Source organism: Phocoena sinus, chromosome 15 (assembly GCF_008692025.1).
Source record: "Phocoena sinus isolate mPhoSin1 chromosome 15, mPhoSin1.pri, whole genome shotgun sequence".
NCBI lineage: Eukaryota > Metazoa > Chordata > Mammalia > Artiodactyla > Phocoenidae > Phocoena > Phocoena sinus.
The window spans coordinates 71275381-71302327 of NC_045777.1; the positions used below are offsets into that span (position 1 = coordinate 71275381).

The following is a 26947-nucleotide window of genomic DNA, read 5'->3' on the forward strand; positions in this document are numbered from 1 at the left end:
GCGGCACGTGGGATCTTCCCAGACCGGGGCACAAATCTGTGTCCCCTGCATTGGCAGGCGGACTCTCAACCACCGTGCCGCCAGGGAAGCCCCCAAATTATATTTTAATCCAAGTGAAGGAATCGCCACAGAACAGAGACCCTGCTTCATGCTGCAGCACTTCCAAAGCTATGCTGAGACAGCTTTAACAAGTTCCTGATTATAAAGAGGGCTTGTAAGAGGGCTCCTCGATTTTAAAAGACCTGTGACCAACTTCATCGTCCCTGAATTGGGCCAGGCCCTGGCGGCAACAGACACCCACGCCCCAAGTAGTACGTAGGCTACTCTGGGGCATTTACTGACTTGGAAGTAACCCAGACATGGTTGAACACTTGTAATGGGCTTTCATACAAAGATCCCCTCAGCTTTCTTCTTTTCTTACTTATTGAAATTCCACATGTGTTCTATTCAGTTCTACATTTACTAAGAGTTTCTCAACCTCAGCACTATTCACATTTGGGGTTGGATAATTCTTTATTGTTCTGCGCACTGAAGGATATTTAGCAGCATCCTTGGCCTCCACTCACCAGATGCCAGTAGTATTCTTTCTTCAGTTATGTTAACCAAAAAGTTTCTCCACATTGCCAAATATCCCCTGCAGGGCTAAATCACCCCAACTAAGAACCTCCAACCTAACTGTAGCCTCAGTCCAGTAAAATGGGGAGAAACTCTTTTTAAGGAACCCTTGGGAGGAGGAAACAAGATCACAAGAGTTGTGATCCAAAGTCCCGTTTTTCTACAGGTGAACAGATCTGCAAGTACATGAACATGTGCATCTTATAAAGAGTTTGGGAAAAAACCAGAAGGTGTAAACTGGTCGCAATCAATTAGGGCTAAGACTCTTCACCCTAAAAAACTTTCCATTGCCAGTATATATACACATCTATATTTAAAACTAAATACCATGTGTGCAAGACCGATATGGCCCCTTAATTTTTATTACAGAACAAAGCTAGCTCAGAACTACAGTATTTATGTAATTTCGTTTTGTTCACATTTTTTCCCATTTTCCAAGCAAAAAGAAGCAAGGACAAGAGGAGAGTAACTAAGGAAGAGGGCTGAGGCTGCACGAGCACAGAAGGAAGCCGCACCACGGCATACAGACGGTACATCCACACCTCCCCTCACTCACTCCTCAGAGCAGAGTTGCTCTTCTACAGAGAGGACATCCAAGGTCAGAGAAGGTAAACCAAGTAAGCAGCAAGCCAGGACTCAACCAGGGGGAGGAGGCAGGCAGAAATGGTGAGAGTGACCGAGACAGCAAACTTAGAAGAAAGACAGTGCACCTCGACTGGGAATGATGGGTTCACGTCACTGTCCCACCCCTCACTGGTGATGTGACCTCTGGCAAGTTACCCGCCAAGAACCCCAGCTTCCTTTTTGTAAATAAGAGAGAAAACCATCATCAATTTCACAGGATTCTGGTCTAGTGAGGTGAGTTTAAGAGATGAGGCAATAATTTAGGGAACTATTCTGAGAAATGAACTACACACACCTGTCAAAATTTTTTCTATAACCAGACTGTTAGAGCAGTTGTCAGAGGGACTAGTCCCTGGGTTTTGTTCTTTGAAAGTGATCAGACAGAAAATGACATTACAAGAAAACATATGAGAAAAGAGACCAAAAGCCCACGGGGCCAAGTCTGATGGGTAGCTGGGCAGGGCAGTGAGAGTCTGGCAGGGACTGCTGATGGGGTATGTTTAGGAATTATCTGAGTTTATTCACTGGGCCCCATGGTTTCTCAGAATTTCCTCCATAAAACTGAACTCACAGTCAAGAGAGCTAAAGAATTTTCTAGACATTTTACCACTTAACTTGGTGTCTTAAGGGCACAAAGGCAGTTGAGCAAAAGCATCAAAATAAATGTTGCTTAAATCATTAGCATTTTTGCCCATATAGTGAAGCAAGATCTGATGACTTCACTCACAACTCTCATAAAGAGAGTTAACAAGTGAACACGCAATTTTTTTTAAAAGAGGAAGTGTACCAACTTAAAAGCTTATTTAACTCCCTAGTCCACCCCCCCACCAGTTTCAATTTATTCTGCTTTTTCTCAAACACTAAAATTCAAGACTTCAAAAATTTTAATAGTGTCTAAGAGGCAACTCTCAAAAAGCACTCATCATATTTTTAGGTTTTGTTTGTATGGAATGTCAACTGAGTTCTTATTTTATTTCCCCTAACCTCATAAACAAAACCTAGGCAAAACATGAAAGAGTCAAGCATTTATTTTTGATTTGTATTATCTAATATTCTCCAACCTGACCTCCAGGATATAAGTCTATCAAAGTATCAACTGAGTTAGCTCAGAACATGTACCTGAAAGAAGCCAACTAAAACTCACAACTTTTAGTACTGGAAAACGATGTCAGAGAAACAAGTTTTACTAAAGTAAACTGCTGCTGCTCACTTAACCTGGATACTAAGATAGTATTCAACTATCAAAAGAACCAATTTTTGCAAACTACTATTGAAATGAGATGACAAATTTTTTTTTTTTTTTTTGGCCACACCACACGGCTTGTGGGATTCTAGTTCCCCCACCAGGGATTGAACCCAGGCCCTCCGCAGTGAGAGCACGGAGTCCTAACCATTGGACCACCAGGGAATTCCTGAGATGACAAATTTTAAGGTCAGCCAAACTGCAAGAGATTCCAAGGTGTATACTCAAAAATCAAATCTCTGCATCTTTGCAATTTTTTCTTTAATCATTCAAATATTGCAAAATATAAATCTGCTAAGTCACCGCAAATATCCACTTTGAAAATGAAGGTTTGCCACCAAATACAAATAAAGTTCAATTTCCTGTAGGCTTTTAATATACTCTAGAACTCTGTAATAGTTTTTAACCTAAGAAGTATGACAAATGACTCTCTAACAGTTTTTAATCCAAGTATGATAAATAGAATTGAAATAAATTAGTAAACTGTAAGCAGTCCTCAAAACTTCATGATGTATTTTCAATTCTACAGCAACTCTGCAAGAATTTCAACTTCCACATATTAACAACAGGCTACATGAAATAGCTAGGGCTCAGAGATGTCTGATTTCAACAGCCTATTTCCTTGAGGTAAAGGAGAAAGATGAGGAAACACTTCTCATTAGCCACATCAACCTTTACAGTAGAGGAAGTAGTATGTATCACTTCACAGGATGTACTCTACTTGAAAAGAATTTGTGACCATTTAACGTAAACAGAAGCCATTTAGAAGTGAAAAGTTCCTGCTCAGACACAATTTCCTCTTTCCATCCATCCTTGAAAGTAGCCATTTTTAGGTGAACTGCACTCTGACTTTTGAAACAGTTATATTAATATAACTATGGACAATAACTAGCCACCAGTAAACTATTTAATGGCCACTGTAAATATGCCCACACTTGATCAAATAAATCCAAACTTTTGTAAAGTCAATGCTGATTACTGCACACTGGTTCCCAATCTGTCCAGGCCAAGATGACTTTTCCCTGAGCCCATGAGGAAGTAAGCACTCCACATGCCCACGTCCCCTCCTTCGGGCTGCCACCCACCTCCTATGACCTGACCCCTGCATGACTGCAAAGCAGACCCATCACGCCCACAGGCTCATACCAACCTCAGCATGAGCAATACAGCCATGAAATATGAGAAAAAGGGAAAAATAAGCCAGGAGGGACAGCAGTCATAAGCTGAAGGTGCCACCTTCCTGATGGGCAAGGAAGAAACAAGCTATGCTGTTCAAAATATTATATTAGAAAGTACATGTACTTACAAGGAACTAAGAAAGTCAGCTACTCAGAAGACAAGGGCAGAGAGGCCAAAAATAGATTAAGGAAGAATGTGCATCTGTGTCTGGCACAGATAAGCAATTGCTACCCTGCTGAGACCCCCAACTGAATTTAAAAAGAGGAACACAATGTGTGGTGCAGACCATACCACTTTCTCCTGAGGTTGGGGATGGTGGTGGGGTGGCAGCAGTCACGCTGTGTTTGTCCCAGACAGTCTCCAAGATACCTACCAAGAAAGGAGAAACTGAGTTTAAGAGAGAAATAAAACCTAACATATAAAAATCAGATTTAGAAAAACAATGTATTGATATATTTGATCAAGAATCAGTATTTAAACATCTGTCTCTATGTCTAACTGCTTTTTCTGGACACCACCACTTAGATATTCCAAACTCAATTTATCTTCCCCCACAAACCTGCCACTAATATTCTCATGCTCCTCACCAGTCAACAGTACCATGTGCACAATCTCAGCATCTGGCCTCTGCTCTCCCTGTCCGGCCTCACCCCCACCCCACACGCAGGCTTCATCACACTGCACTATTTACTAGCTGTTCATTTCTCATGTGTTCGCCTTCTTAACCTCTGAACTGCTCTCCCCCTTCCAATCCAACTTGACCTTTCACCAGACTAACTAACTGCTACCTGTCTGTCTCTCAGAATTCCACTCAGCTGTCACCTCCTCCAGGAAGTCTTCCCTGCTCAGTTTTGCCTGCACATAAAACATACCTCTACCATAACTCTTAACACATTGTCTTTCTCCCGTACTAGAGTATACATTACTAGAGGACAGGGATTATGTTTTATTCCTCTTTATATCTCCTTACAGAACCTGGTATATAAGATGATCATAAAAGCTTTTAAAAATATTTTGTTCTCAAAAAAAAAAATTTTGTTCTCAAAATATTTAATATTATCACATGGAAAACATTGAAAATATCATGTTAAGTAAAAGAAGCTAGACACAAAAGGTCACATATTCTATGATTCTATTTTTATGAAAAGTCCAAATAGGAAAAACCAGAGACAGATTATATACACTAATGGTTGCCAGAGGCTGGGGTGATGAAAATGTTCTGGAATTAGACAATGTGATAGTAGCACAACCTTGTGACTATATTAAAAACCACTGAGCTGCTACACTTTAAAATGGTAGATTTTATGATATGTGAATTATATCTCAATTCAAAAAATTTTAGTGTCCGCAAAAGTAGGACACAGAGATATCAGACATGGTCCCTAACTCCAGAAATTTAACATCTAGTTGTGGATGTCAATAAATATGCTTTGAATGGATAAATGCTCTGAGGTTTGGGTTTCCCCTAGGGATTTGGGGGAGGATGGGGGGATGGTAAATGACAAGTTTACTTTTAATCAAAACACTCTTATAACCAATTTTAAGTGCCCACCTCATGACGACTGCTTTTGTAACACATGCAGAAAAAAAAAAAAAAAGTCCCTAGATATCCAAGAAGCAGCCTGAGTAGAAGAGCTGGAGACAGAAACCCTTCTGGTCCCTACAACGTTCCAGCGCGCGGCTCAGCCTGGTGGCCCGACAACGCCCAGAGCCAGCAGCTCCACTGACAGCACAGCGGGCACGGCCCTCACCCTGTCTCCCTCGAGACACAGGGGCTCCGTTCTCTTCCTACCTTCCTGTCTCATTCTGCAGTTTGCTTTCTGTTCATTCTTACTCTTCACTCATAGTCACGAGGCTCTAACACAACAGACCAGATGACGAAGCAAACGCTATATACAACTACAACCTGGCGCACAGGGTGCTGACTCCACACCTGGTCTCACTTCCTTACTCAGAATTCGAAATGTTCACATCTTCCTCCTCCTCCTCCAACTTCTCCAGATTTAAATTCAAATCATCTTAAATAAAGTGCCTGCCACCCACCTTACTCAGAATGCAGTAATCAGCATTTCAATCACATTCCTATGACCCTGTCTATACCACATTAATCATGGCTATAGTGAGGACCAAATAATCAAAGACTTTAAAAGGAAAATAAATTACAAACATTTTTTGAGATCCTACCGTGCGCTAGATACTGGGCTAGGTGCTGGGAATATGGCACCACATTCTTTGTGTTTTTACGTTTGGTCTCAGTAACAGCTAAGGCAACTGCTCAAAAATTCTGAGTGCCAGGGCCTGCACTCCGGGCGTCTGCAGGCAGGACTCTGCCTTCTGGTGCCACCCAGCTGCTCACCTGTCAGTAGCCCAAGCACTGTCTGCACCTGTTCCAGCAGCAGCTTTCGCAACTCCTCCTTCCGAGCCACGCTGAGGTCCTCACGGGGACAAGCCAGCTCTTCTGAAGTTGTCTTCAACATGATCAGCCCAAGGGGAGTTGTCACAGGGGACTGGATCAACTGCCAGGAAAAAGTAAGTTTCTGAGCAGAGTGCCTGGCTAATTAAGGTACAAAGAAGACTGACAAATGGTGAACCTATGAAGTCGTCCCTCGGTATCTGTGGCGGGGGGGCGGGGGGGGGGGGTTCCCAGGACCCCCGTGGATACCAAAATCCAAGGATGCTCAAGTCCCTTATATTCAATGGTGTAGTGTGGTCAGCCCTCATACAGGAGGGTTCAAATCCTGTGAATACGGAATGTCAACTGTACCTCTGTGTGTTTAATCTTACATGAACAGGCTACATAAATCAAACCTTTAGAAAAATGACTGAGTACACTTATGTACCTTTTTAACCATTCAAAATATATTCTCATCTTAAAGACAGAATTCTAAATAACACCATGAACTTAAAAACAACAAGAAAGCAATGCTCTTTTACACCTAACATGACAATTTTTATACATGTCCATACTCCCAACAGAGCCTTGGTTACTCTGCCCAGGTTACTATATTAGTGATTAAGGATGTGTAAACCAATTCGTGACATCTTTCCAACATTCAGGTGTTAAATCAAGTTTACAGTTCCAAGCTTTGAATGCTTCGTAAGAGTTCAAGATTAAACACGTGGCAGAGCAGAAACACACATACACGTCATTAAACTATGATACTGATACGGTTAGGACTGTGCAAATACCTACGTAGCAAATTAAGGTACTTTTTCTATCACCTGCAATATCCACTATGCCATAGGAAAGTTTCCTTAAACAAGAGACAAAAAAAGGTACACTTTCAACAGCATAACACTACTTATACCTTTCTTATCAATTTCACAATATTCAAAGCATTTATTTTTTAGTTTCCAGAAACGGTAAAAGTAATCAAGGTACCATTAAAATCCTATTGGATTATATGCTACAATCTATGAAACAGCAAACAAATTGAAAAACTTGACCATTTTCTTTAATCATAGTTAACTTTAAGTGTAGTTCATTCCCTGATAAAAATAAGTTTTTTATTTACTCAATCTATAAAATATAAGCCTCAGGGAAGAGGAGGTCAGGAACTACATCCAGATAGAAAGGATATTCTCCACTTCAAAAAACACAGGGCACTTTCCTGTTCTTGAAAACACCTCTTCCCATTGCAGACCAAGGAAAAGCACATCCCCGAAGAGCAGGACTCAATATTGAGAACTTAAAGAGAAATTCAACTGCCCTCAGCAGCAAGCAATAGTGTGTGGAAAATGCTCTCTATTAAATCAGCTAACACTTCAAGTACATCCTCCACAAGTTTTCTCTTCATTTGCTACAAGTTCGGGCTGTTTCTAACACCGACTTAAAATTCAGATAATGCAGTAGGGGAGAAACAGGAAATCCCTCCTCTAACAATTTTTCTTTACATGATAATGTGAATAGAACTTTATAAGCATCCCTTTTCACTCAGACACCTTTGGATTATCAATCTGTATTTTAAAAGATTTCTATTACTTCTCCCCTTTCATTTCCTTCTTTCTCTTCCACCCCTTTTGTCTCTATTTTCCCCCAAGACCTCATTCTTACTCTCTCAGCTGGGAATGACTCATTACCAAATAGTCCACTGGGCAATACTTTCCTGTACGTATGAAATGCTTCTGTGCTCTCCAGAAATAAAAAATCCCTACAGTATGGAAAACGTATCTTAAAGGTCCTCCTTTCTCTCATCATTTGGGAGAAGGGAAGAGTCAGACAAGAAGCTGGCTGAAAATGAAAGTTATTCTTTACTTGAAAAAACAGCCTGATAAAATGTGTAATTTTCCTTCTCACTAGCTTTGTTTCCAGAAAGCTTTTTATTAAAAGAGTGTTTCCTTTCACCATCTTCACCTACATAACTAAAGCTCATGACATAGGTAACCTCTGCAATTTGTTTTAATACAGAATAAGCACCTTCAGGCTGCAAATCAAGTTCAGGTGCTTAGTGTTAGCTTCAGAAATTTTTATCATACCAGCCAATCAGAGAAGAAAAATCAAAATTCTTTCTATGCTTCTTTTCGATGCTTGCCCCTTAAGTATCTGGCCCCAGGCACAATGTGACCAGAAGTCCAGCTCAGCAGATTCCAGGACTCTGAAGAACAGACTCTAGAAAGGTGTGATGTATGTGCTAGTGCAGGCGGCTGGGGGAGGTGGGGAGAACAGGGGTCGGTTCTCACTTCAACGATTCCTTCTCCAGTGGCCTAGAAAGGCTATACCAACACACAGAATTGCAGGTATTTTTCTGGGGCCCCAAATCAACTCCTCTTTGCCTGGTATGACAGTCATCATAATTATGGCATAAACTGCACAGATGCCCCAGGCCAAATGTTACAGAATTAAAAAAAAAAAAAAAAAAAAAGGCTATGCACCCCAGACCGCAGGCCATAATGGAACTAAGCCAAAAAAAACCTTTCAGATCGTTTAATCAACAGATCATATAATTGTGAAGTTGATTCCAGAACCAGTTTGGTCTCGTTTACCAATGCCTAAAGAAAAGATTTTATTATCATTATCAGAAACGTCAGCAATTTAGCACCAATCATTCTTGACATGGCTTTCATGCCAATGACTGGTTCTCATGCATGAATAATACAACTGGAAAGAATTTTAAAGATCACTTAGTCCAATCCTCTCGTTGTACACAGAAGGAAACGGAGGCTCACACAGGAGTTACTAAAATCAAGGCGATCTGTGACAAAAATGGACACAGACCCCAAACCCACTGCCTCCCAGTCCAGTGCCCCTTCCACTACGGGTTGTTTCAAAGTCATGAAGGCTGCATGGGGTGAAAGGAGTCATTTCTGAAGGGTGGAAAGCGGGAGGTGGTGGGCAAGAGAGGAAGACAGCTACCCTTTTGAAATCTCCATGAGCACCTCACCTAAAAATGCTCTTCCAAATTCTCATTTATCATCATTAATCATACTTCATGGGCAGACAAGAAATGTCTGCTTTTCACCGAAGGAAATGATCCCAGCTGGGCGAAAACATGGCTTCTCCTCACTGTTGCCGACAAGACTCGGCTCTCTGTCTGGCTCACATTCCACTGCTGCTTCACACAAGACACACCACTGACCAACCCAGGATGGAATCCACTCAGACCCCCCCACCTTCCTGGTTCTTTCCATCTCCATGGACTTCCTGGCTCCCTCTCAGAGAGCCATGGAGACTTAGCACAACTGCTTTTCAACTTGGAGTGAAAGCAAGCGTGTCAGAGAGAGACAGCAAAGCCTCTGGCCTCCTAACCCACCACTGCAGGAGGCTCCCCGCCTCCTTGCCATTCCTCGGGTTCTTTCCACTGTTATTCCCTCTGCCTACAACACTGTTCCCCTGGAAGCCCACATGGCTCACTCCATCACTTCCACTCAGTTTCTGCTCAAGAGTCTGCTTCTCAGAAAAGGCTTCCATGATCGTCCCATCTAAATAACACCTCTGATATTCACTCCTCCTCACCCTAGATTTAGTTTTCTCACAATACTTACACCTACCTGAAAGAATTTATTTGCTTATTGTTTACTGGTGCCTCCCCCTTGGTATTAGAAGCTCCATGGGGCTTCCCTGGTGGCGCAGTGGTTGAGAGTCCGCCTGCCGATGCAGGGGACACGGGTTCGTGCCCCGGTCCGGGAAGATCCCACATGCCGCGGAGCGGCTGGGCCCGTGAGCCATGGCTGCTGAGCCTGCGCTCCACAACGGGAGAGGCCACAACAGTGAGAGGCCCGCGTACCGCAAAAAAAAAAAAAAAAAAAAAAAAAAGAAGCTCCATGAAGGCAGCTATTTGTTCATTACTATATCCCCCAACGTACCTAGTTATTAGTACATGGCTGGTATTCAACAAATAGTTTATGGAATAAATGCATGAATCTCCTTTACAATAACAATTCAATAAATCTCTAGATAAATGAACCACCATACAAAACAAAATAATATTGAAGGAAGAACTTCTGTGCCACCTTGAGAGGGTGATCCAAAAGAAGCAATATGGATGCTGAATTTTTTAAATTGCTGCATCATTCAAACGGTTTGCAGGGAGAGCAAGCAGAACATTAGAAAATGGTATTGTTCTGGAAGATTCTGCCGTCACTAAGACTATAACCAATTTTCAAAGAATTTTATTTCTATAATCTGTACATAATACCCATTTCCTACATACCCAGACTGCCTCGATAATATAAACATTTCCAACTTTATCACAGGAGTCAAATGAACAAAAGCATCGCCCTCTTGGCTTTTAGGTCCCCCCTATTCCCTGATGACTTCCAAATCCTGAACCCCAGATCCACATTTCCTAATGTCTCACCAGACGTGCACAGAAGGAACACGCAAATCTTAAATGCATTTTCTGCCAAACTGAATTCACCATCTTCTACCCAACCCCATTTCCTCAGATGGCCTAGAAAATCTGCCATCTGAGCCAGGAACTTGGAAGGCATTCTAGCTTCCTCCTTCCCTCCTCCCTACAGCCTAGTCCCTGCCCAAAGCCTCCTCCGTGCCTCGCTGCTGTCCAGCAGGTAAGCCCCGGCTTGGCTCAGGCCCCTGGGCTCACTCAGACTTCTCCAGCAGCAGCCTTCCAGGCCTCCTTCGCTCCGGCCTCACCCCTCTGCAATCCAGACTCCACACTGCTGCTGAAGTCGTCACTCCAACATAAACATGTGGCCACGTTGTCTCCCTTCTCCAAACTTTTCATTAGTTCTCGAGTAAGGACTATGAATTAAACACTGATGCCCCCTGCAAACGCAAAGCCCTCCCTGCTCTGGCCCTGTGCATCAGCCTAGCCTCTCACTCTACCACTCAAGCCACCACCTCGCATCTCATCACCAGCAGCACTGAAAACACCTCAGCTCCTTGAGTCTAAATGCCGTGTCCTCACTGCACTTGGCACAATACTTCGCTACAGTCATTAACATATTGTTGGGTAATTGTTATTTCCATCGCTTTCTCCCCACTAAACTATAACTGTCGAAGGCCTCATCCTGGCACCCAATACCTGGCACGGTACCTAACAGGCTTTCAAATACTTGCTGGACAAAATTTCACAAGAGGTTAACAAAGTGACTGGGGTTCCCATCCCCCACCTTCTCCACTGCACTGAGGTACAACATGTCTCAGGAACACAAGGTTAAGTGAATGAGATAATCCACCCCACAATGACCTCACCACTGCAGTTCCAAAATGCTCATCTTAAAAATCCTCTTCAAGACAAGAAAATAATCACTTCTTCAAACAAATTACTTACAAGATAAAGTTTCCATAGGTTATCTCCTTACCTGTAAAATATTAGTAAAAAAGTCATGGTAGAACATGGGCCAATCTTGACGGCCAATGTCAACAATCACTTTGCAGAGCTTGTTCCGGATGAAGTAAGGTAAGGTTTTGTGGTGAGCCAAGAGGAGTTTGGGCAGGCAGCTACGGATTTCCATCTTATCCTGAGATGGGACCCCAAGCCACATTTTATTGATCAGATTCTGAAAAACAAGTATACATCTTGTAAGTTAACAATCTATACACAAAACAAACTGGTTTTCATCCAACAGTAGCTATCTCCCTCAAACAAGAAACTCTGCTTTTAAACAAAGGTTTGGAGCAATTTGGCAATGAGAATAATAAAATATTCAAATTTTATGATACAATAATCCCATTCCTAGGAACATAATTTAACAGAAACAAAAAGGTGTAGGTGCAAAAACTTTCTATAACACCATTGTCTCCACCAAAAAATAATGACAGAAACAACTTTAATGTAAGAATAGGAGAATGGTTTGGTGAATAATGGTACAACCACTTATAGGAATATAATATAAAGGTTAAGTGGGGGGAAAAAAACAGAATGCAAAATGAAATGAGCAATATGATTATAATTAGGTTTTTTGAAAAAAAGTGTGCACAGGAAGGCAATGATTGGAAGAGAGTTGAAATAAATGAAGATTTTTAATGGGTATCATCCCTCCTCCCAACTGTTTTTCTTTAATCATCTTTCTCTTTTAAATGATAACATGGAAGGAAAAGTTATATGTTACCACAAACGACCTCCCGACCTCACCTATCTTACCTTTTGGTGCTGAAGATGGAAAGGTGCCCTGGAAAACCTGACATCTTGACAAAGGCAGTATGTGGGAAGAAGCCCCTGAGATGGGTTACCACTATTTCCCAGCCATGTACACATCAAAACTAAAGTCTAGTGCCAATAACAAGGCAACGTGACTAAGAAATACTCTTCAGAATAGTATAAAAGTATCTGACAACTTACCTCAAAAACCGTTAAACTGTACATCATTACATAGTCATTCCTAGTGCTGGAGAGAAAATACAGGCAGAATCTCCAGGCTCCTATTTGCTGAGCAAAGTTATTAAGAAGTTCCTCTGGAAAAGTTAAATAGTAACAAGAGAAGGCTATGAAAATATACAAAATTAATACAAGGCTGGCTGTTTTACTATTTTTTTTTTTAAACACACCTCTCCCACATAATGTAATGACATCAAAACCAACTACAAAATCCAGCTGATTCTTCAAGATAGAAAGGACAAAGCATACAATATTTTTCTGACTCTGAGGTGACCATGAACACTGACACCTAAATAACAATAACCTAGCTATGGACACCTTTTTTTTTATGGGCACTATTTTAGGTAGAGAAACTTTCACTGCTGAAATTCTTAATCTAATGTGTAGACAGACAGATAGAAGAGTATCATTTTTACCTTACAGATGATGGCCAACTGGTAACTTACTTCCTCTGGGGTACAGCTATATGTTATCTCCTCACCACTCACTCAACACTGTTCTTACACACTTATACACACACACACACACACACACACACACACACACAAAATGATGGCCAGAAAAGCAGGAAAAGAAAAAATTAAGACTAATCTTATAAATGCAGGATTGGAAAAAATGCAAGAGAATTCAAGATGGCTAACTCCCTTCATCTGAGTTGGTTTTATTTTAAAATATCACCCAGGAGTCGGCAAACAAGAGCAGCAGTCATGGGAGTTGCCAGGAACCACCCTGGGCACCTCAAATCAGTTAGAAGTGGTTTTCTTCCTCCTGAGGCTGCTGGACGAACAGCAAGCATTAAGAGTCTATCATCGTGTTTCTGGACATGCTGCCCCTTAGTCACCTTGACCTGCTGCGCTCGTCATAAAATATAACACAGAGTGGGTAAAAATACAAAGGCAACAACCCTGAGAGATTCTAGGAAGCCCTTGGAAAAGCAGCAAGCACTGCAGCCCGTTCTAACCCTGAAGTCACTGCTCTGCCAGTGCCCTACAACTCAGGCTAAGTGCACCAAGGCAGTCTCATTATAAATCCCATAAAGGAAGCTGATGGTGTGTTCTTATAATTAAGCAAAAGTTTCTATGACTCCCAGAGGTGAAGTCCAACCAGAGAGTGATCTCTGGCTGGAAATGAGGAACGTGGGACTCTGTCCTAGACTTTGCCACTAATTCACCGAGTCTGATCCCAAGCAAATCACTGCTCCTCTTTGATGCTTCAGCCTTCACCACTTTTAAAAATGACCAGACTGTCTCTTGAAGCTCCCTGCTAACAGCTCTATCTCTAGAGCACTTTTGGTGGAGGATGGGTGGAGCCCCTATAATAAAAGGTCTCCCTCCTTTCTCCCACCCAGCCAGGAAAGACTTTAGTTTATCCTAAGACATCAAAAAAGAAGCAAGAAGTGGTTCCAGCCCACACACTCAAATAAAGCTATGGAGACTAGGTACAAAAAGAACTAAGACACACCTACTACCAAACCCCCGGATTCTCCTTAGCCGGCATTTAAATTAGACTTTGTAGCATCTGGTTATTTAAAACTATTTAAAAATCAGATTAGAATAAAAATATGTTTAAAAGCTTCCACTTTTAATTCATGAACACTGAGGTGAACATTAGCTTTGCAATCCAAAACTTAAAGAGAAAAACAAAAAGCATATCAATTATAAGCTTAAAACAGGACTATGGAGAAATTAGATATAAGGGAAAGATCCTTCACCTCCTTTGGTAAAAATCACCACTGATACTTTTACTATGAGGTACTTTGGTAGCATAAAACTAACAAGAGGCTCACTCTGGGGGCAAGAGGTGGGTCAGCCCAATTGAGTAATAAGAGAGAACCTAGGGAAGCAAGCAGAGGGGATCTTCTAAGCCAGATGCCTGATCATCTACTGGGCTCAGCTTCCGTCAGTATCCCCTGTTTATAAACTCTCTGGTTCCCTACAGCACAGTCCCTCAGAAAAGAAGGCCTACAGGGCAGGCCCACAAGAGACCACCACATTTAAAATTAAGAGATAAGAAGCTACATCCACCGGGAGCTAATGTGATACTCAAAGGATGCAAGGGAAAATGGGCTGCAGCCAAAGGTCTACTAGCCACCTGAAAATCCAAACGCTAATCAAGCTTTGGCCCAAGGGCAGAAGTCAGCCATAACACTGAGCTGGCTAACATGACTTAGAGAAGCCACCTGCGACAGAGAAATGGCTCTGCAGAGACCCGGAGACACAGAAAAAAGCCTCCAAGGAAGTGAAAGCAATGAAGGTCAGTACAGAGCAGCCAGACACACAGGGGAAAGCCTCGAGGCCTGGATCAAGAAAAACATTTTTCATCGTCAAGTTCAGGGCTTAAGTGAGGACTCAGAGAGAGAAAAAGATTACTCCAGGACTTCAGTGCAGCATGTCCCTGAAGCAGAGATCTCACAACTTAAGTAAACCTTCTAGCTTACAGTATGCTTTAATGAATACTGTGCATGTCAGTGAGTATAAAACTCGAAAAGAGGTTCTAGAAGGTGCCAAGGTTCCCAGAAGACCTGAAATTACACCTACATCTCTCTGTTGTTTGAAGCCTTTATTCAACAAAACTTGCAGAATGAGAGCGATAACAGTGGCAATAAGGAAAAAGCAAGAAGGCCCCAAAGGATACACCCGTTAAAGGATCTCTGGGCACTAGATGAGGTTCAGGATAGACTTCTACACACCAAAAACATGTCTGTTTTAATGCTTTCATGAGTTTTTTCTTTAAATTAAGTCACAGATATCTTACAAAAGTTTAACATTGCTAAAATTAAGAGCAAAGCAGGGGTAGGGGTTTCCACACATGGCCAAAGGAAAGAAAATCCATCACTATGGATTATAGTGGGCTCTGCCGACTACAGCCCTTGTAGCTAGGTTTGTAGACCTCACCAGCCACCAACCAGCAGGACTGGAGCAAAAGGAGCCAGAATTCAAGGGGAAACATGCAGGCTTGACCAGGCTGCCACATCAAGGCTACCAACTCCTTCCTCCCCATTGGGGCCTTTTTGTTATATACGACTCTTTACTACTCAACATTTCACTTACCTATCTCACGTTTTCTTTCATTGGTTGTACAGTCGTGGAAAAACTCTGTCATCAGACTTTCCAGTGCCCTGAGAGAGGCTTCTTCAGATGCCTAACAAAGAAATTTGAAAAAAACAAACAAAAAAAATCAGTAGCTGTATTTTCAGTTCTACTGTTCCTCAGTTCCTTCCAGGTCACATTCAACAGCCATAGTAATTTACTTCCTCAAAACATCTTGGTTCAACATTCTTCAAATACATGATATAAGCCAGAAAAACTGCAAGGAACTTCCCAGCTGACTCAAAACCCAAAGTTTTAGTATACTCTATAAATTCATGCTACTGTGCTATCGATTTTCAATTATTTATGCTAAGGAAAAGAGAGCAAATAATTTAAAATTTAATTCTTGAAACATACTGAAAGCAAATTAACAGCCCCTGGCCCTGACTGAATAGACTGAATCTCTTCTGAAGAGATTCAGAAAGGCTAGGGTGCCTTATAGACTATCCGTCAACGTTATTTGCCCCATGTCTGAATAGTTAGCCATATTCTAATTCAGAGCAACTGTAGTCAAACTGCTGCATGGATTCCCGGGGCTTTCTGAAGGGACTTCAGGAGCCAAACATCCACTCAACTCTCAATCTCACATGAGCAGCCAACAAAAATTAAGGTGCAGCTAAGAGCCAAGCAGAGCAAGGACTCAAAATGAGACAGTACCTCCCACGCTCAGGCCCACAGAGAGCCAGACTCTCAGCAGAACCACTCAGGCGGAGAATAAGAGGAGAGGGACCCTAAGCCCCCTAAGGCTCATCCTCTCCCTTTTCCATATAGAGCCCCAAACCCACTTCCTCTTCTCTCACTGAAGGAGGGGACATCAGGTGCAGCAATGAACTTGAGTCAACACTCCTTCACATAACCAGTCTGCAACAAGGTGAGCATTCGCAGGCCCCTCTCGAATCCTCACTGGCCATAATTACCTAGAGATGATCAGGAACCAACAGCAGTTTTGATTTCTTAATCATCTCCTAATTTCCTTCTTCCCACCCACCTTCCCTATATCCTCTCCACTGCCCCTAGAGTGAGAGCTGACTATTAAAACTGCATTTTGAAACAAGCCCACAGGGACTTCGCTAGTGGTACAGTGGTTAAGAATCCGCCTGCCAATGCAGGGGACACGGGTTCAGTCCCTGGTCCGGGCAGATCTCACATGCCGTGGAGCAACTAAGCCCGTGCACCACACTTCTGAACCTACGCTCTAGAGCCCATGTGCCACAACTACTGAAGCTCACACGCCTAGAGCCCGTGCGCTGCAACAAAGACCCAATGCAGCCGAAAATAAATTTATTTTAAAAATAAATAAATAAAATAAGCCCACACTCAAATGTATCACGTATCAAGCTGTAATATTACCAGGGGCCTCCACTTGGTAATGGGCTTTTGAGGACGCTGAGGAACTTGGGCCATTTCTGTGGATCAACGAGCACTTCTTAGGACTGGCACTAATTACAGAGGCTGAATCAGGCTTGCACCAGCCCACCTACATCAACCAGCACATGTTAGCACACTAGACATTACACGGGAGGCCACGTTCAAGCAGTGCCAGGCACGGCTGTCGCTCCCATGCTGCAGTCATGGTGACAGCTGTGCAATGACAGCTGAACTCTGACATGTTGAGTGATGAATTATCGTTTAATAGTTCTAGCACTTGTGAGTTTGAGGGACTTTTTTTTTTATTTACTTTTATTTATTTATTTTTGGCTGTGTTGGGTCTTCACTGCTGTGCACGGGCTTTCTCTAGTTGCGGCGAGCGGGGTCTACTTTTTTTTTTAATTAATTAATTTATTTATTTTGGCTGCATTGGGGCTTTGTTGCTGCGCGTGGGCTTTCTCTAGTTGAGGCGAGCAGGGCTACTCTTCGTTGCAATGCACGGCCTTCTCATTGCAGTGGCTTCTCTTGTTGTGGAGCACGGGCTTCAGTAGTTGTGGCATGTGGTGCATGGGCTTCAGTAGTTGTGGCACGTGGGCTCAGTAGTTGTGGCTCATGGGCTCTGGAGCGCAGGCTCAGTAGTTGTGGTGCACAGGCTTAGTTACTCTGCGGCATGTGGGATCTTCTCGGACCAGGGCTCGAACCCATGTCCCCTGCATTGACGGGCAGATTCTTAACCACTGCACCAGGGAAGTCATGAGGAACTTTCTGGTCTGAATTTTATGATAAATATTAGCCCTCTGCTCTTTTTTCAAACCAATATATCAGTTCAACTAAAAAATACCCTCGGATTGCAAGTTAAGCTTTTTAATGCAGAAATAACCGGAATGTGGAACAAAAATAAGACTGCAATCCTCTTTAACCTGTTTCAAGTTTTTGTGTTGATCAAAACAGCCTCACTGTTCTCAGTGACAGATTTTCTAAGTGTTATAAATTCTTATTTCAAAATGAATTTGTATAAATAAAAAAATGCTTCGGTCTGCTTCATTAATCAACCTGGTGTACCATTTCATTTGAAAAAACAATTTTTAAAAATGTTTGAGGGAAGATTTAAAAGAATCAAAGGAAAATCTCCTATGTTAAAGTAACTTATTGGCAAAGAAATAAACATAACTCAAGACATATTTCTTGAACCAAAATCAGCTATTTAGTCAAAATAAATCTATAGTTTTTCTGGAGCTAAAATTGGTTCCTGAACACTAAAGATACATCTTCAAGTCACACCTGCTACATAACTTATTCTTTTTTTTTTTTTTTGGCCGTGACGCGCAGCATGTGGGATACATAGTTCCCTGACCAGGGACTGAACCTAGGTCCCCTGCAGTGGAAGCGTGGAGTCTTAATCACTGGACCGCCAGGGAAGTAAGTCTCTCCACAGCTTATTCTTGCAATGAATCATTTTAGAGTAGATCCCGGAAAAAACCGGAGCTTATCACATTCAAGCAATCAACTGTCAAGGTTTATTTCACATGGGTTCTTGAGGCAGAAGTTTGTGAACTTGACAATTACAGGCCATACATCAAAGCCTGCTGAAAGCAAGTCTCTGACTCCCCAGAGAATCCAACCCTATCTCCATTCCCGGTCCCATCAACCTCACCCCTCCCAGCTCCAACCCTAGCTAACATTCCCAAAGAAAGTGGAAAGACAAAAGTATCCACAAAAATCACAGGATGATAGTCTCACCTGATTTTGTAAATGATGGTTATACGAAAAAGGAAACTCTAAAACCTAATAATCCAGCGGCACACCAGGTGTTTCTCAGCAAGAAAAAATAACATGCTGTTTGCATTTTCAATCATTTCGATAACTGCAACAGGAATACCTACCCCATGGGGTGTTAGGAGGATCAAATGAAATGCTCCATGTAAAACTGATATGTAAACTCCACGAGGTTATCTAATTCACAGTTATGGCTGTTATCATTTTTATTTGGTCTCAGATACCAAATGAAAACAGACCAAAGCAAAACAACAAAAGTGGTCAGGCCTACTTTGAAACTGGAGATTCATGCCTTCAGGCTTAAGGGCTTTGTCCCAAACATTATCTAGTGGCGCTTTTTTCTAACTGGATTTCAAAACAAAACTATCTTGAGGAGAAGAAAAGAAGGGTGAGACTTTTCCAGGATCATACAATCAGAACAGAGCTATAAAGACATAAAGGAGGGCTTCCCTGGTGGAGCAGTGGTTGAGAATCCGCCTGCCGATGCAGGGGACAGGGGACACGGGTTCGTGCCCGGTCAGGGAAGATCCCACATGCCACGGAGCAGCTGGGCCCGTGAGCTACGGCTGCTGAGCCTGCGCGTCTGGAGCCTGTGCTCCGCAACGGGAGAGGCCACGGCAGTGAGAGGCCCGCGTACCACAAAAAAATAAAAATAAAATAAAAGACAGAAAGGATATGTTCAAGACCTGCAAATGGTTGAAAGATATTGGAGAATTAGCCCCATTTGGCAAGAAGGCCACTGGACCCTTTGCTAGCTGTTTTAAGCAGGTGGTGAAGCCAGAATCCAGACGGCAGTGGGTTAAGAAATTAGTGGCCTACTGAAGCCCGCGTGCCTAGAGCCCATGCTCCACAACAAGAGAAGCCACTGCCATGAGAAGCCCGTGCACCCCAACAAAGAGTAGCCCCCACTCGCCGCAGCTAGGGAAAGCCCACGCACAGCAAAGAAGACCAAAAATAAAAAATAAATTTATAAGTAAATTTATTTTAAAAATTAGTGGCAAGTAAGTATCAATACATGGGAATATTCCATACAGACTGCACTTTCAAGTTATAAAAGGACAAAGACATTTTTAAAAAAAAGTGTCATGGTGTGGTAGGAAGAGAGGTTTCAATTCAATTCCCAAAGGCTATTCAAGCAATGCTCTGATTAACTGATGAACAACATTCAGGATTCAGAGACACCTGACTGCTTCCCATCTTGGACTTGGGATTTAAGACCCAGATCTTGCAGAACTAAAAGACAAGGTTAGCTTAAAACCAAGCGAGGCGCATTCACACACACACAAAATTTCAGTTACGTGACAGACATAAGATGTAAGCAGTAAAACAATAAAACTTCTAGAAGATAATACAGATCATCCTCATGAGCCCGGGGTAGGGAAAAAATTCTTGGAAACACTAAACATAAAGGAAAAGATTGATAAATCGGAATATTCATCAGATGGCACAATGAAGAGAGTGTAAAAGAAAGCCATGAAATGGGAAAAGATATCACCAATATGGATAACAGAGAACTCATATCAGAGTATAAAATAACTTCTACAGATCAATAAGGAAAAGATAAATGACTCAATTTTTTCAACAGGCAAATAGTTATTAAAGAGGATATCCAAAAAGCCGATATATAAAACAAGTGCTCAACCTCATTAGTCATCACAGAAATGTAAATTAAAAACAAGACAGTGCTACAAATCTACCAGAATGGCTAATTTTTTTTTTTTTTTCCAGAATGGCTAAAATTTAAAAGACAGTAACAAGTATTGGTGAGTATGCTGAGCAACGGGGACATGCACACACTGCTGCTGGTGGGTCTATAAACTGGTATAACCATTTTGGAAAATGAACATATGCATACTTTATGACCCTGTAATTCTACTCCTTGACAATATACCCAACAGAAATTTGGATACCCCACAAAACGTACACAGATATTCACAGCACCATTATTCGTAATATCCAAAAAGTCTAAAGAACCCAAATGTACATCACCAGTGGAATGGACAAATAAGTTGTAGCTTATTCATCAGGAAGATATTATAAGACAACAAGAATGAATGAACAGGTACTTCCGTAGTAGCGCAGTGGTTAAGAATCTGCCTGCCAATGTACGGGACACGGGTTCGAGTCCTGGCCCGGGAAAATCCCACATGCTGCGAAGCAACTAAGCCCGTGCGCCACAACCACTGAGCCCACGTGCCGTGATTGCTGAAGCCTGTGCGCCTAGAGCCCGCGCTCTGCAACAAGAGAAGCCACAGCAATGAGAAGCCTGAGCACCACAACAAAGAGTAGACCCTGCTCGCCACCAACTAGAGAAAGCCCGCACGCAGCAACGAAGACCCAACACAGCCAAAAATAAATAAATTTTAAAAACAAAAAGAATGAATGAATATTGCTTCATACAACAACATGGATGAATTTCACAATGCTGAATTAAAGAGGCCAAAACACATCCTTCATTATTCGTCTTATATTAATTTTTTAAAAACAAGCAAAACAAATCCATGGTGTTATAATCAGAATAGTGGTTATTAACCTCTGCAGAGGAGGGATTCTGGGATGCTAGTAATATTCTGTTTTCTTGATCTGAAAGTTACACCAGGATGATTGTGCACTTTTCTGTAAGTACATATACACAATTTTTGAAACTTAATGTTATACTTATTTTTAACATTCAGGCTGGTATTTGCAGACTCTGATTTTAGAAATTGTGTTTTTCCTCTATTAGCACAATTATTAAGAGCAGTTGGGAGGCCTACAGGTGAAGTCTGAGCATGAGACTCCTGGATTCCTAGGAATCATCACCGATTTGTCTTCAAAGCTGCAAGGGTGACAACAAAAAGTATTATAATCCCATAAGTCTATGCTTCACCTGGGCTCACCTCAACAGCAAATTAAAATCCTTAGGATGATGAATGAGAAGTGGCTCAGAATATATACACTCTCGGAGACCTATGTATATATCTAAAAACTCTTTTGTGTTCCAAAAAGAGTTAAAATCTGCCAAGTGGAGCTTTCAACTATGCCTGCCTTGACTTTATCTGCATTTTTATTGCACTGCTCATGGTCCAGCAGTTCAGAGACTATGCTGTACGACTGACTCATTTATTAAGGAACTACTCAGTCAACCAAGACTCACAATCACCTAATTATAAGAAAAATTGGCAAGAAGGGCAAGGGCCACATAATTTGAAATCTTCTTTGACTTTTCCCTCAATACCACTTCTACCAGGCCCTAATCACCCCCTGCCTAGATTGCTATAACTTCTTTTACCTAGTCGTCCTGATGTCAGCTTTCCCAATTCCAATCCAGTCTGTACTTCACTACCAGATAAATACTCCTAAATATCCATTTTCTGCCCCAATTATTCTAAACCTAGCTTTAAAGAGGCTTTGAATCTGGGCCAACTGAGACACTCAGCTATCCACTCAACAAATAAACTCAATATTCACTAAGTAACTGATATTGCATTAGTTCCTTGAGATACCAGGATGAGTAAGACTGTCCTTGACTTCAAAGAACTGGAGATGGCATGGGGGGTGGGGGGGGCGGGGAAGAAGGGTAGAACCTATGAATAAAAACGTAGAATGTGATGGTCTACATCCTATAGTAATGACATATATATAAATGGCTTTAGGAGCCTAAACAGAACTAACTCCGTCTGAGGGAGACAAGAAAGCTTCACAGAGATGATAATATACATTGGGATTTGAAGAATGCAGAGTTTACTAAGAAGAAAGAAGGAAAGCATGCCTGATTCACCATTACTCACCACAGGAAGCCATCACTCCACTCTGAATACTCATGGTCTCAGAACAAATGTCTATCCCCATCCTGCATTTGCTCCTGGGTCTGCAGTTCATAGTTCAACCTTCATGAAATTTCTTACGAAGTTTACCGTGCAGATCCCTTCCTTGTTTTCACCGTTTGTCTTTTCTTGTAATCGGTATCACAGAATTTTGCCCATGGCACTGTTCTCTGCTCATTTCGGAATGGCACAATGAAAGAGCACAGGCTCTGGTGTCAGGTTCCTTGGGTTCGAATCAGAATGCACCTTGGCCTAGTTATGTAACCTATTACTCTTTCTCCTCTTGTGCAAAACTGGGGATAAGAGAAACTAACACACAGGGTTGTTCTGAGGATTACATAAAATAATCTATGTAAGGCATGTAGTAAACCTAATGCCAGGAATAAAGTAAGAATTGAAAGTCGTATCTGTAACTATTAATAATTCATAGATATTAGGCCTCTCTAACCAGAACATAAACTGTCTGGAAAGAGATTCTGCCTAATATGTTTGTACTTCCTGTAACGTCCAGTATGGACTGGTACTCAAATATTTTACAGACCAAATTCAGGAGAGTAAAAGGAACAAGTAGACTGTTAGTATCAGTTTTATTTTCTTAGGAATAATGGTAATTCCCTCCGAATTCAAGATACATATGACTCTGTTTAAATTTCCCCCTTTAAGAGCTCTGATCAGGGGTTCCCTGGTGGCACAATGGTTGAGAGTCCGCCTGCCGATGCAGGGGATGCGGGTTCGTGCCCGTCTGGGAGGATCCCACATGCCGCGGAGCGGCTGGGCCCGTGAGCCATGGCTGCTGAGCCTGCGCGTCCGGAACCTGTGCTTCGCAATGGGAGAGGCCACAACAGTGAGAGGCCCGCGAACCACACACACACAAAAGCTCTGATCATAATGACCTTTGCTCACAAGCACTCAATGAATACGTTTTGAAAACCAGGAGACTGCTAATAATTTATCTTAAAAACACTGAGACTGATGATGGGTAATATGGTGCTTTGTTTGTTAAGACACCTAGATGACAGTTTTCTCAAATCCTGATTAAATCTGTAATGCTTTACCTAATTGCCTCTATAACACCCCTAACACATAAACTTTTTATAAAATAGATACTGGGGAAAAAATGACTTTTTTTTTTGTGGTACGCGGGTCTCTCACTGCTGTGGCCTCTCTTGTGGAGCACAGACTCCGGACGCGCAGGCCCAGCAGCCATGGCTCACAGGCGCAGCCGCTCCGTAGCATGTGGGATCCTCCCAGACTGGGGCACGAACCCGTGTCCCCTGCATCAGCAGGCGGACTCTCAACCACTGTGCCACCTGGGAAGCCCAAAATGACTCTTTTTTTAAAGAAGGTTTTTATCAAGCTTTTTGCCAGGAGCCACATTTTGTCTATCCTTCAAGGAGGTGAATCACATGAGGCTTCTGTATTCAGGTTCATGCTTCCTTGATAGTAAACCTAAAAAAATGACGGCGAGCATAGCAGAGTTCCAAGTCAAATACTCCTGTGGCATATCTAGAACAGTTTTACTACTCTATTTACTTATACATAAAGAACGTTTCTGAGAAAAGTGATTCTATACTAACTGCTGACCAAGGTTAAAAATAAAAAGTATGCAAAACATACCTGGTGTGTTACAACAGACGCCATTAGCAAAGAAATTCAATCTCATATAAACTCTGGGAGCTAACAGGATTACCATGGATGCCTAAACTCTCAAAAGAACACTCTCATTCTTCCCTATACCCTTCACCACTGCAAAGAAAACAGACAAGGGAAAAAAATCTCTTTGGCCTTTAGGCCTGCATATAAGTAGAGATGAAATACTAAGCTTAAAATAACACACAATGGGAAACAGTGTGACATCTATCCATCCCCTCCTGCAGTCAACTCAAAATGCTAAGAAGCACACCAAGGAAGCCCCAGGCAGGAGAAGAATACGCAGAACAAGTCTTCTTCCCACCTTTCCCATCACTGCTCTTTGTGTCTCAACCTGCAGATACTGTCCTTTTAAAAAACAAACTAAACACACCATGATGAAGTAGAAATCTCACTTTATTTCTCTGAAAGCAAATTGGTAAAACCAGTTGAATCTTCAAAGTCTGACACTCAGAAGTGCAGTCACCCTGGGGGTGTTGAATGCTTCCACCAAAGACAGAGGGGAGACAAAGGGTACAGATACATAGTGAAGTAATTAACTCTACAAGTTATATACCGGGCTTCCCTGGTGGCGCAGTGGTTAAGAATCCGGCTGCCAGGAAGGTTAAGCTGGGACGAAGTAAGAGAGTGGCATGGATATATATACACTACCAAATGTAAAACAGATAGTTGTGGGAAGCAACCGCATAGCACAGGGAGATCAGCTCGGTGCTTTGTGTCCACCTAGAGGGGTGGGATAGGGAGGGTGGGAAGGAGACGCAAGAGGGAGGAGATATGGGGATATATGTATATGTATAGCTGATTCACTTTGTTATACAGCAGAAACTAACACACTATTGTAAAGCAATTATACTCCAATAAAGATGTTAAAAAAAAAAAAAAAGAATCCGCCTGCCAATGGAGAGGACACGGGTTCGAGCCCTGGTCCGGGAAGATCCCACGTGCCGCAGAGCAACTAAGCCCGTGCGCCGCAACTACTGAGCCTGCGCTCTAGAGCCTGAGAGCCACCACTACTGAGCCAGCGTGCTGCAACTACTGAAGCCCGCACTCCTACAGTCCATGCTCCGCGACAAGAGAAGCCCCCGCAATGAGAAGCCCAGGCACCGCAACAAAGAGTAGCCCCTGCTTGCCTCAATTACAGAAAGCCCGCGTGCAGCAACAAAGACACAACACAGCCAAAAATAAAAATAAATAACTTTTTTTAAATTTAAAAATAAAAAAAATAAAAGTTATATACAAAAGTTGCAAGGAAAAAAAATATTTTCTACTGGGCTTCCCTGGTGGCGTAGTGGTTGAGAGTCCGCCTGCCGATGCAGGGGACATGGGTTCGTGCCCCGGTCCGGGAAGATCCCACATGCCGTGAAGGGGCTGGGCCCGTGAGCCATGGCCGCTGAGCCTGTGCGTCCGGAGCCTGTGCTCCGCAACGGGAGAGGCCACAACAGCAAGAGGCCCGCGTACTGCAAAAAAAATATACATATATATTTTCTACTGAAGGAAAGACATGGAGAGCCACACCATGTTCCGGGAAAGCAAGGCCGGGGCAGATGCACTTACCACAACTCTACGAACACATGACTGAAACTAACTACTAAAGTTATACGTGTGCCTCGAAAGGCTCCTGGCTGTCTCACCTACAGCTTAAATCTGAACAATATTTGCCCTTTGAGAGTAACTACAGACGTAACTTTGAATGATATCATCATGCAGATACTTAATATTTGATTAAAACATATACTGTGGCTGTATCTAAACATAACTCTAATTATTAAAAAGCACCTATCTGCTTTAGTCTAAAACTACTATAAAGGTGATCAACTACAAGACATTCCCACCCCTCCCACCCTCAGTATTTCTTGGGTTTGCAGAAAGTGCCCAGTCAGATTCTCCATCCCTTCCATGAACAAAAGGATCTGTTTACTGCTGAGGACCAGGAGTCAGGAGCAGGATGACTGCCAGTCATCTGGGCCAGAAAGCCCAATGGGTCCCACTATGGTAGGGAGAAAGCCAAAGCAGTATATTCTGTCCCTATGGGGACCAATTAGAGGAAACATCTTGTACACAGAGGACAGTGTGTTTTATGCTGGGAAAAACCAATCCACCTACTACTAGACAAGCTATAATAACAAGAGGCACCAATTAGCTCCGAATGGACAGGTGCACTGCTTTCAAAATTTTCCAGCAAATCTAAAGAAAACTACAGAGTCATGACAAATAACTGTCATTCCTGATTCTAGACTAGATCCTGTACTGGAGGGAAAAAATGCTATAAAGGACATACTGGGCCAACTGACAAAACTGGAATACAGATGGTAGATCAGATAAAAGTACTGAATCAATGTTAAATTAATTAAAGTTGACAACTGCACTATGGTTATGTAAGAGAATATCCCTATTAGGAAATATACTATCTAGGGGCAATGGACCATGATGTAGGCAACTTACTCTCAAACGGTTCAGAAAATATCGTGTGTGTGTATATGTATGTATGTGCATAAATATACATAGAGAGGAAGTGCAAATAATAAAAGCAATCATGGCAAAATGTTAACAATAGGTGAGTTTGGGCTAAAAGTATAAGAGTGTTCTTGGTACTACTCCTTCTTTGCAAGATTTCTGTCCAATTGGAATTTTTCCAACTAAAAAGTTTTTAAAAATCTCATCTGTTGGATTGGTACCCTCCACCTTGCTCCTCACTGCTCCAAGCTAGCTGGTCAAAGAGGAAAGAAAAAGTGACAAAAGAGTACAATAAGAAGGAAAGGATTATTTTACTCTCTCAGATGCCAGATTTATTATCTCACACTGTTTCTGAAAAAGGAT

The 26947-nt window shown here is 42.2% G+C and overlaps 1 protein-coding gene across 3 annotated transcripts in view; it reads right to left on the reverse strand.

Annotated features, from left to right (window-relative positions):
* Positions 1 to 26947, reverse strand: part of XPO6 (exportin 6) — a 107147-nt gene that overhangs the window by 56213 nt on the left and 23987 nt on the right. For all 3 annotated transcript variants that reach the window (XM_032604540.1, XM_032604541.1, XM_032604538.1), the window contains exons 2-6: positions 15492 to 15582; positions 12406 to 12518; positions 11426 to 11623; positions 6018 to 6177; positions 3953 to 4030 (exon numbers count right to left, since the gene is read on the reverse strand). In XM_032604540.1, coding sequence (XP_032460431.1) covers positions 3953 to 4030; positions 6018 to 6177; positions 11426 to 11623; positions 12406 to 12518; positions 15492 to 15582 — 640 coding nt within the window. The remainder of the gene's footprint in view (positions 1 to 3952; positions 4031 to 6017; positions 6178 to 11425; positions 11624 to 12405; positions 12519 to 15491; positions 15583 to 26947) is intronic.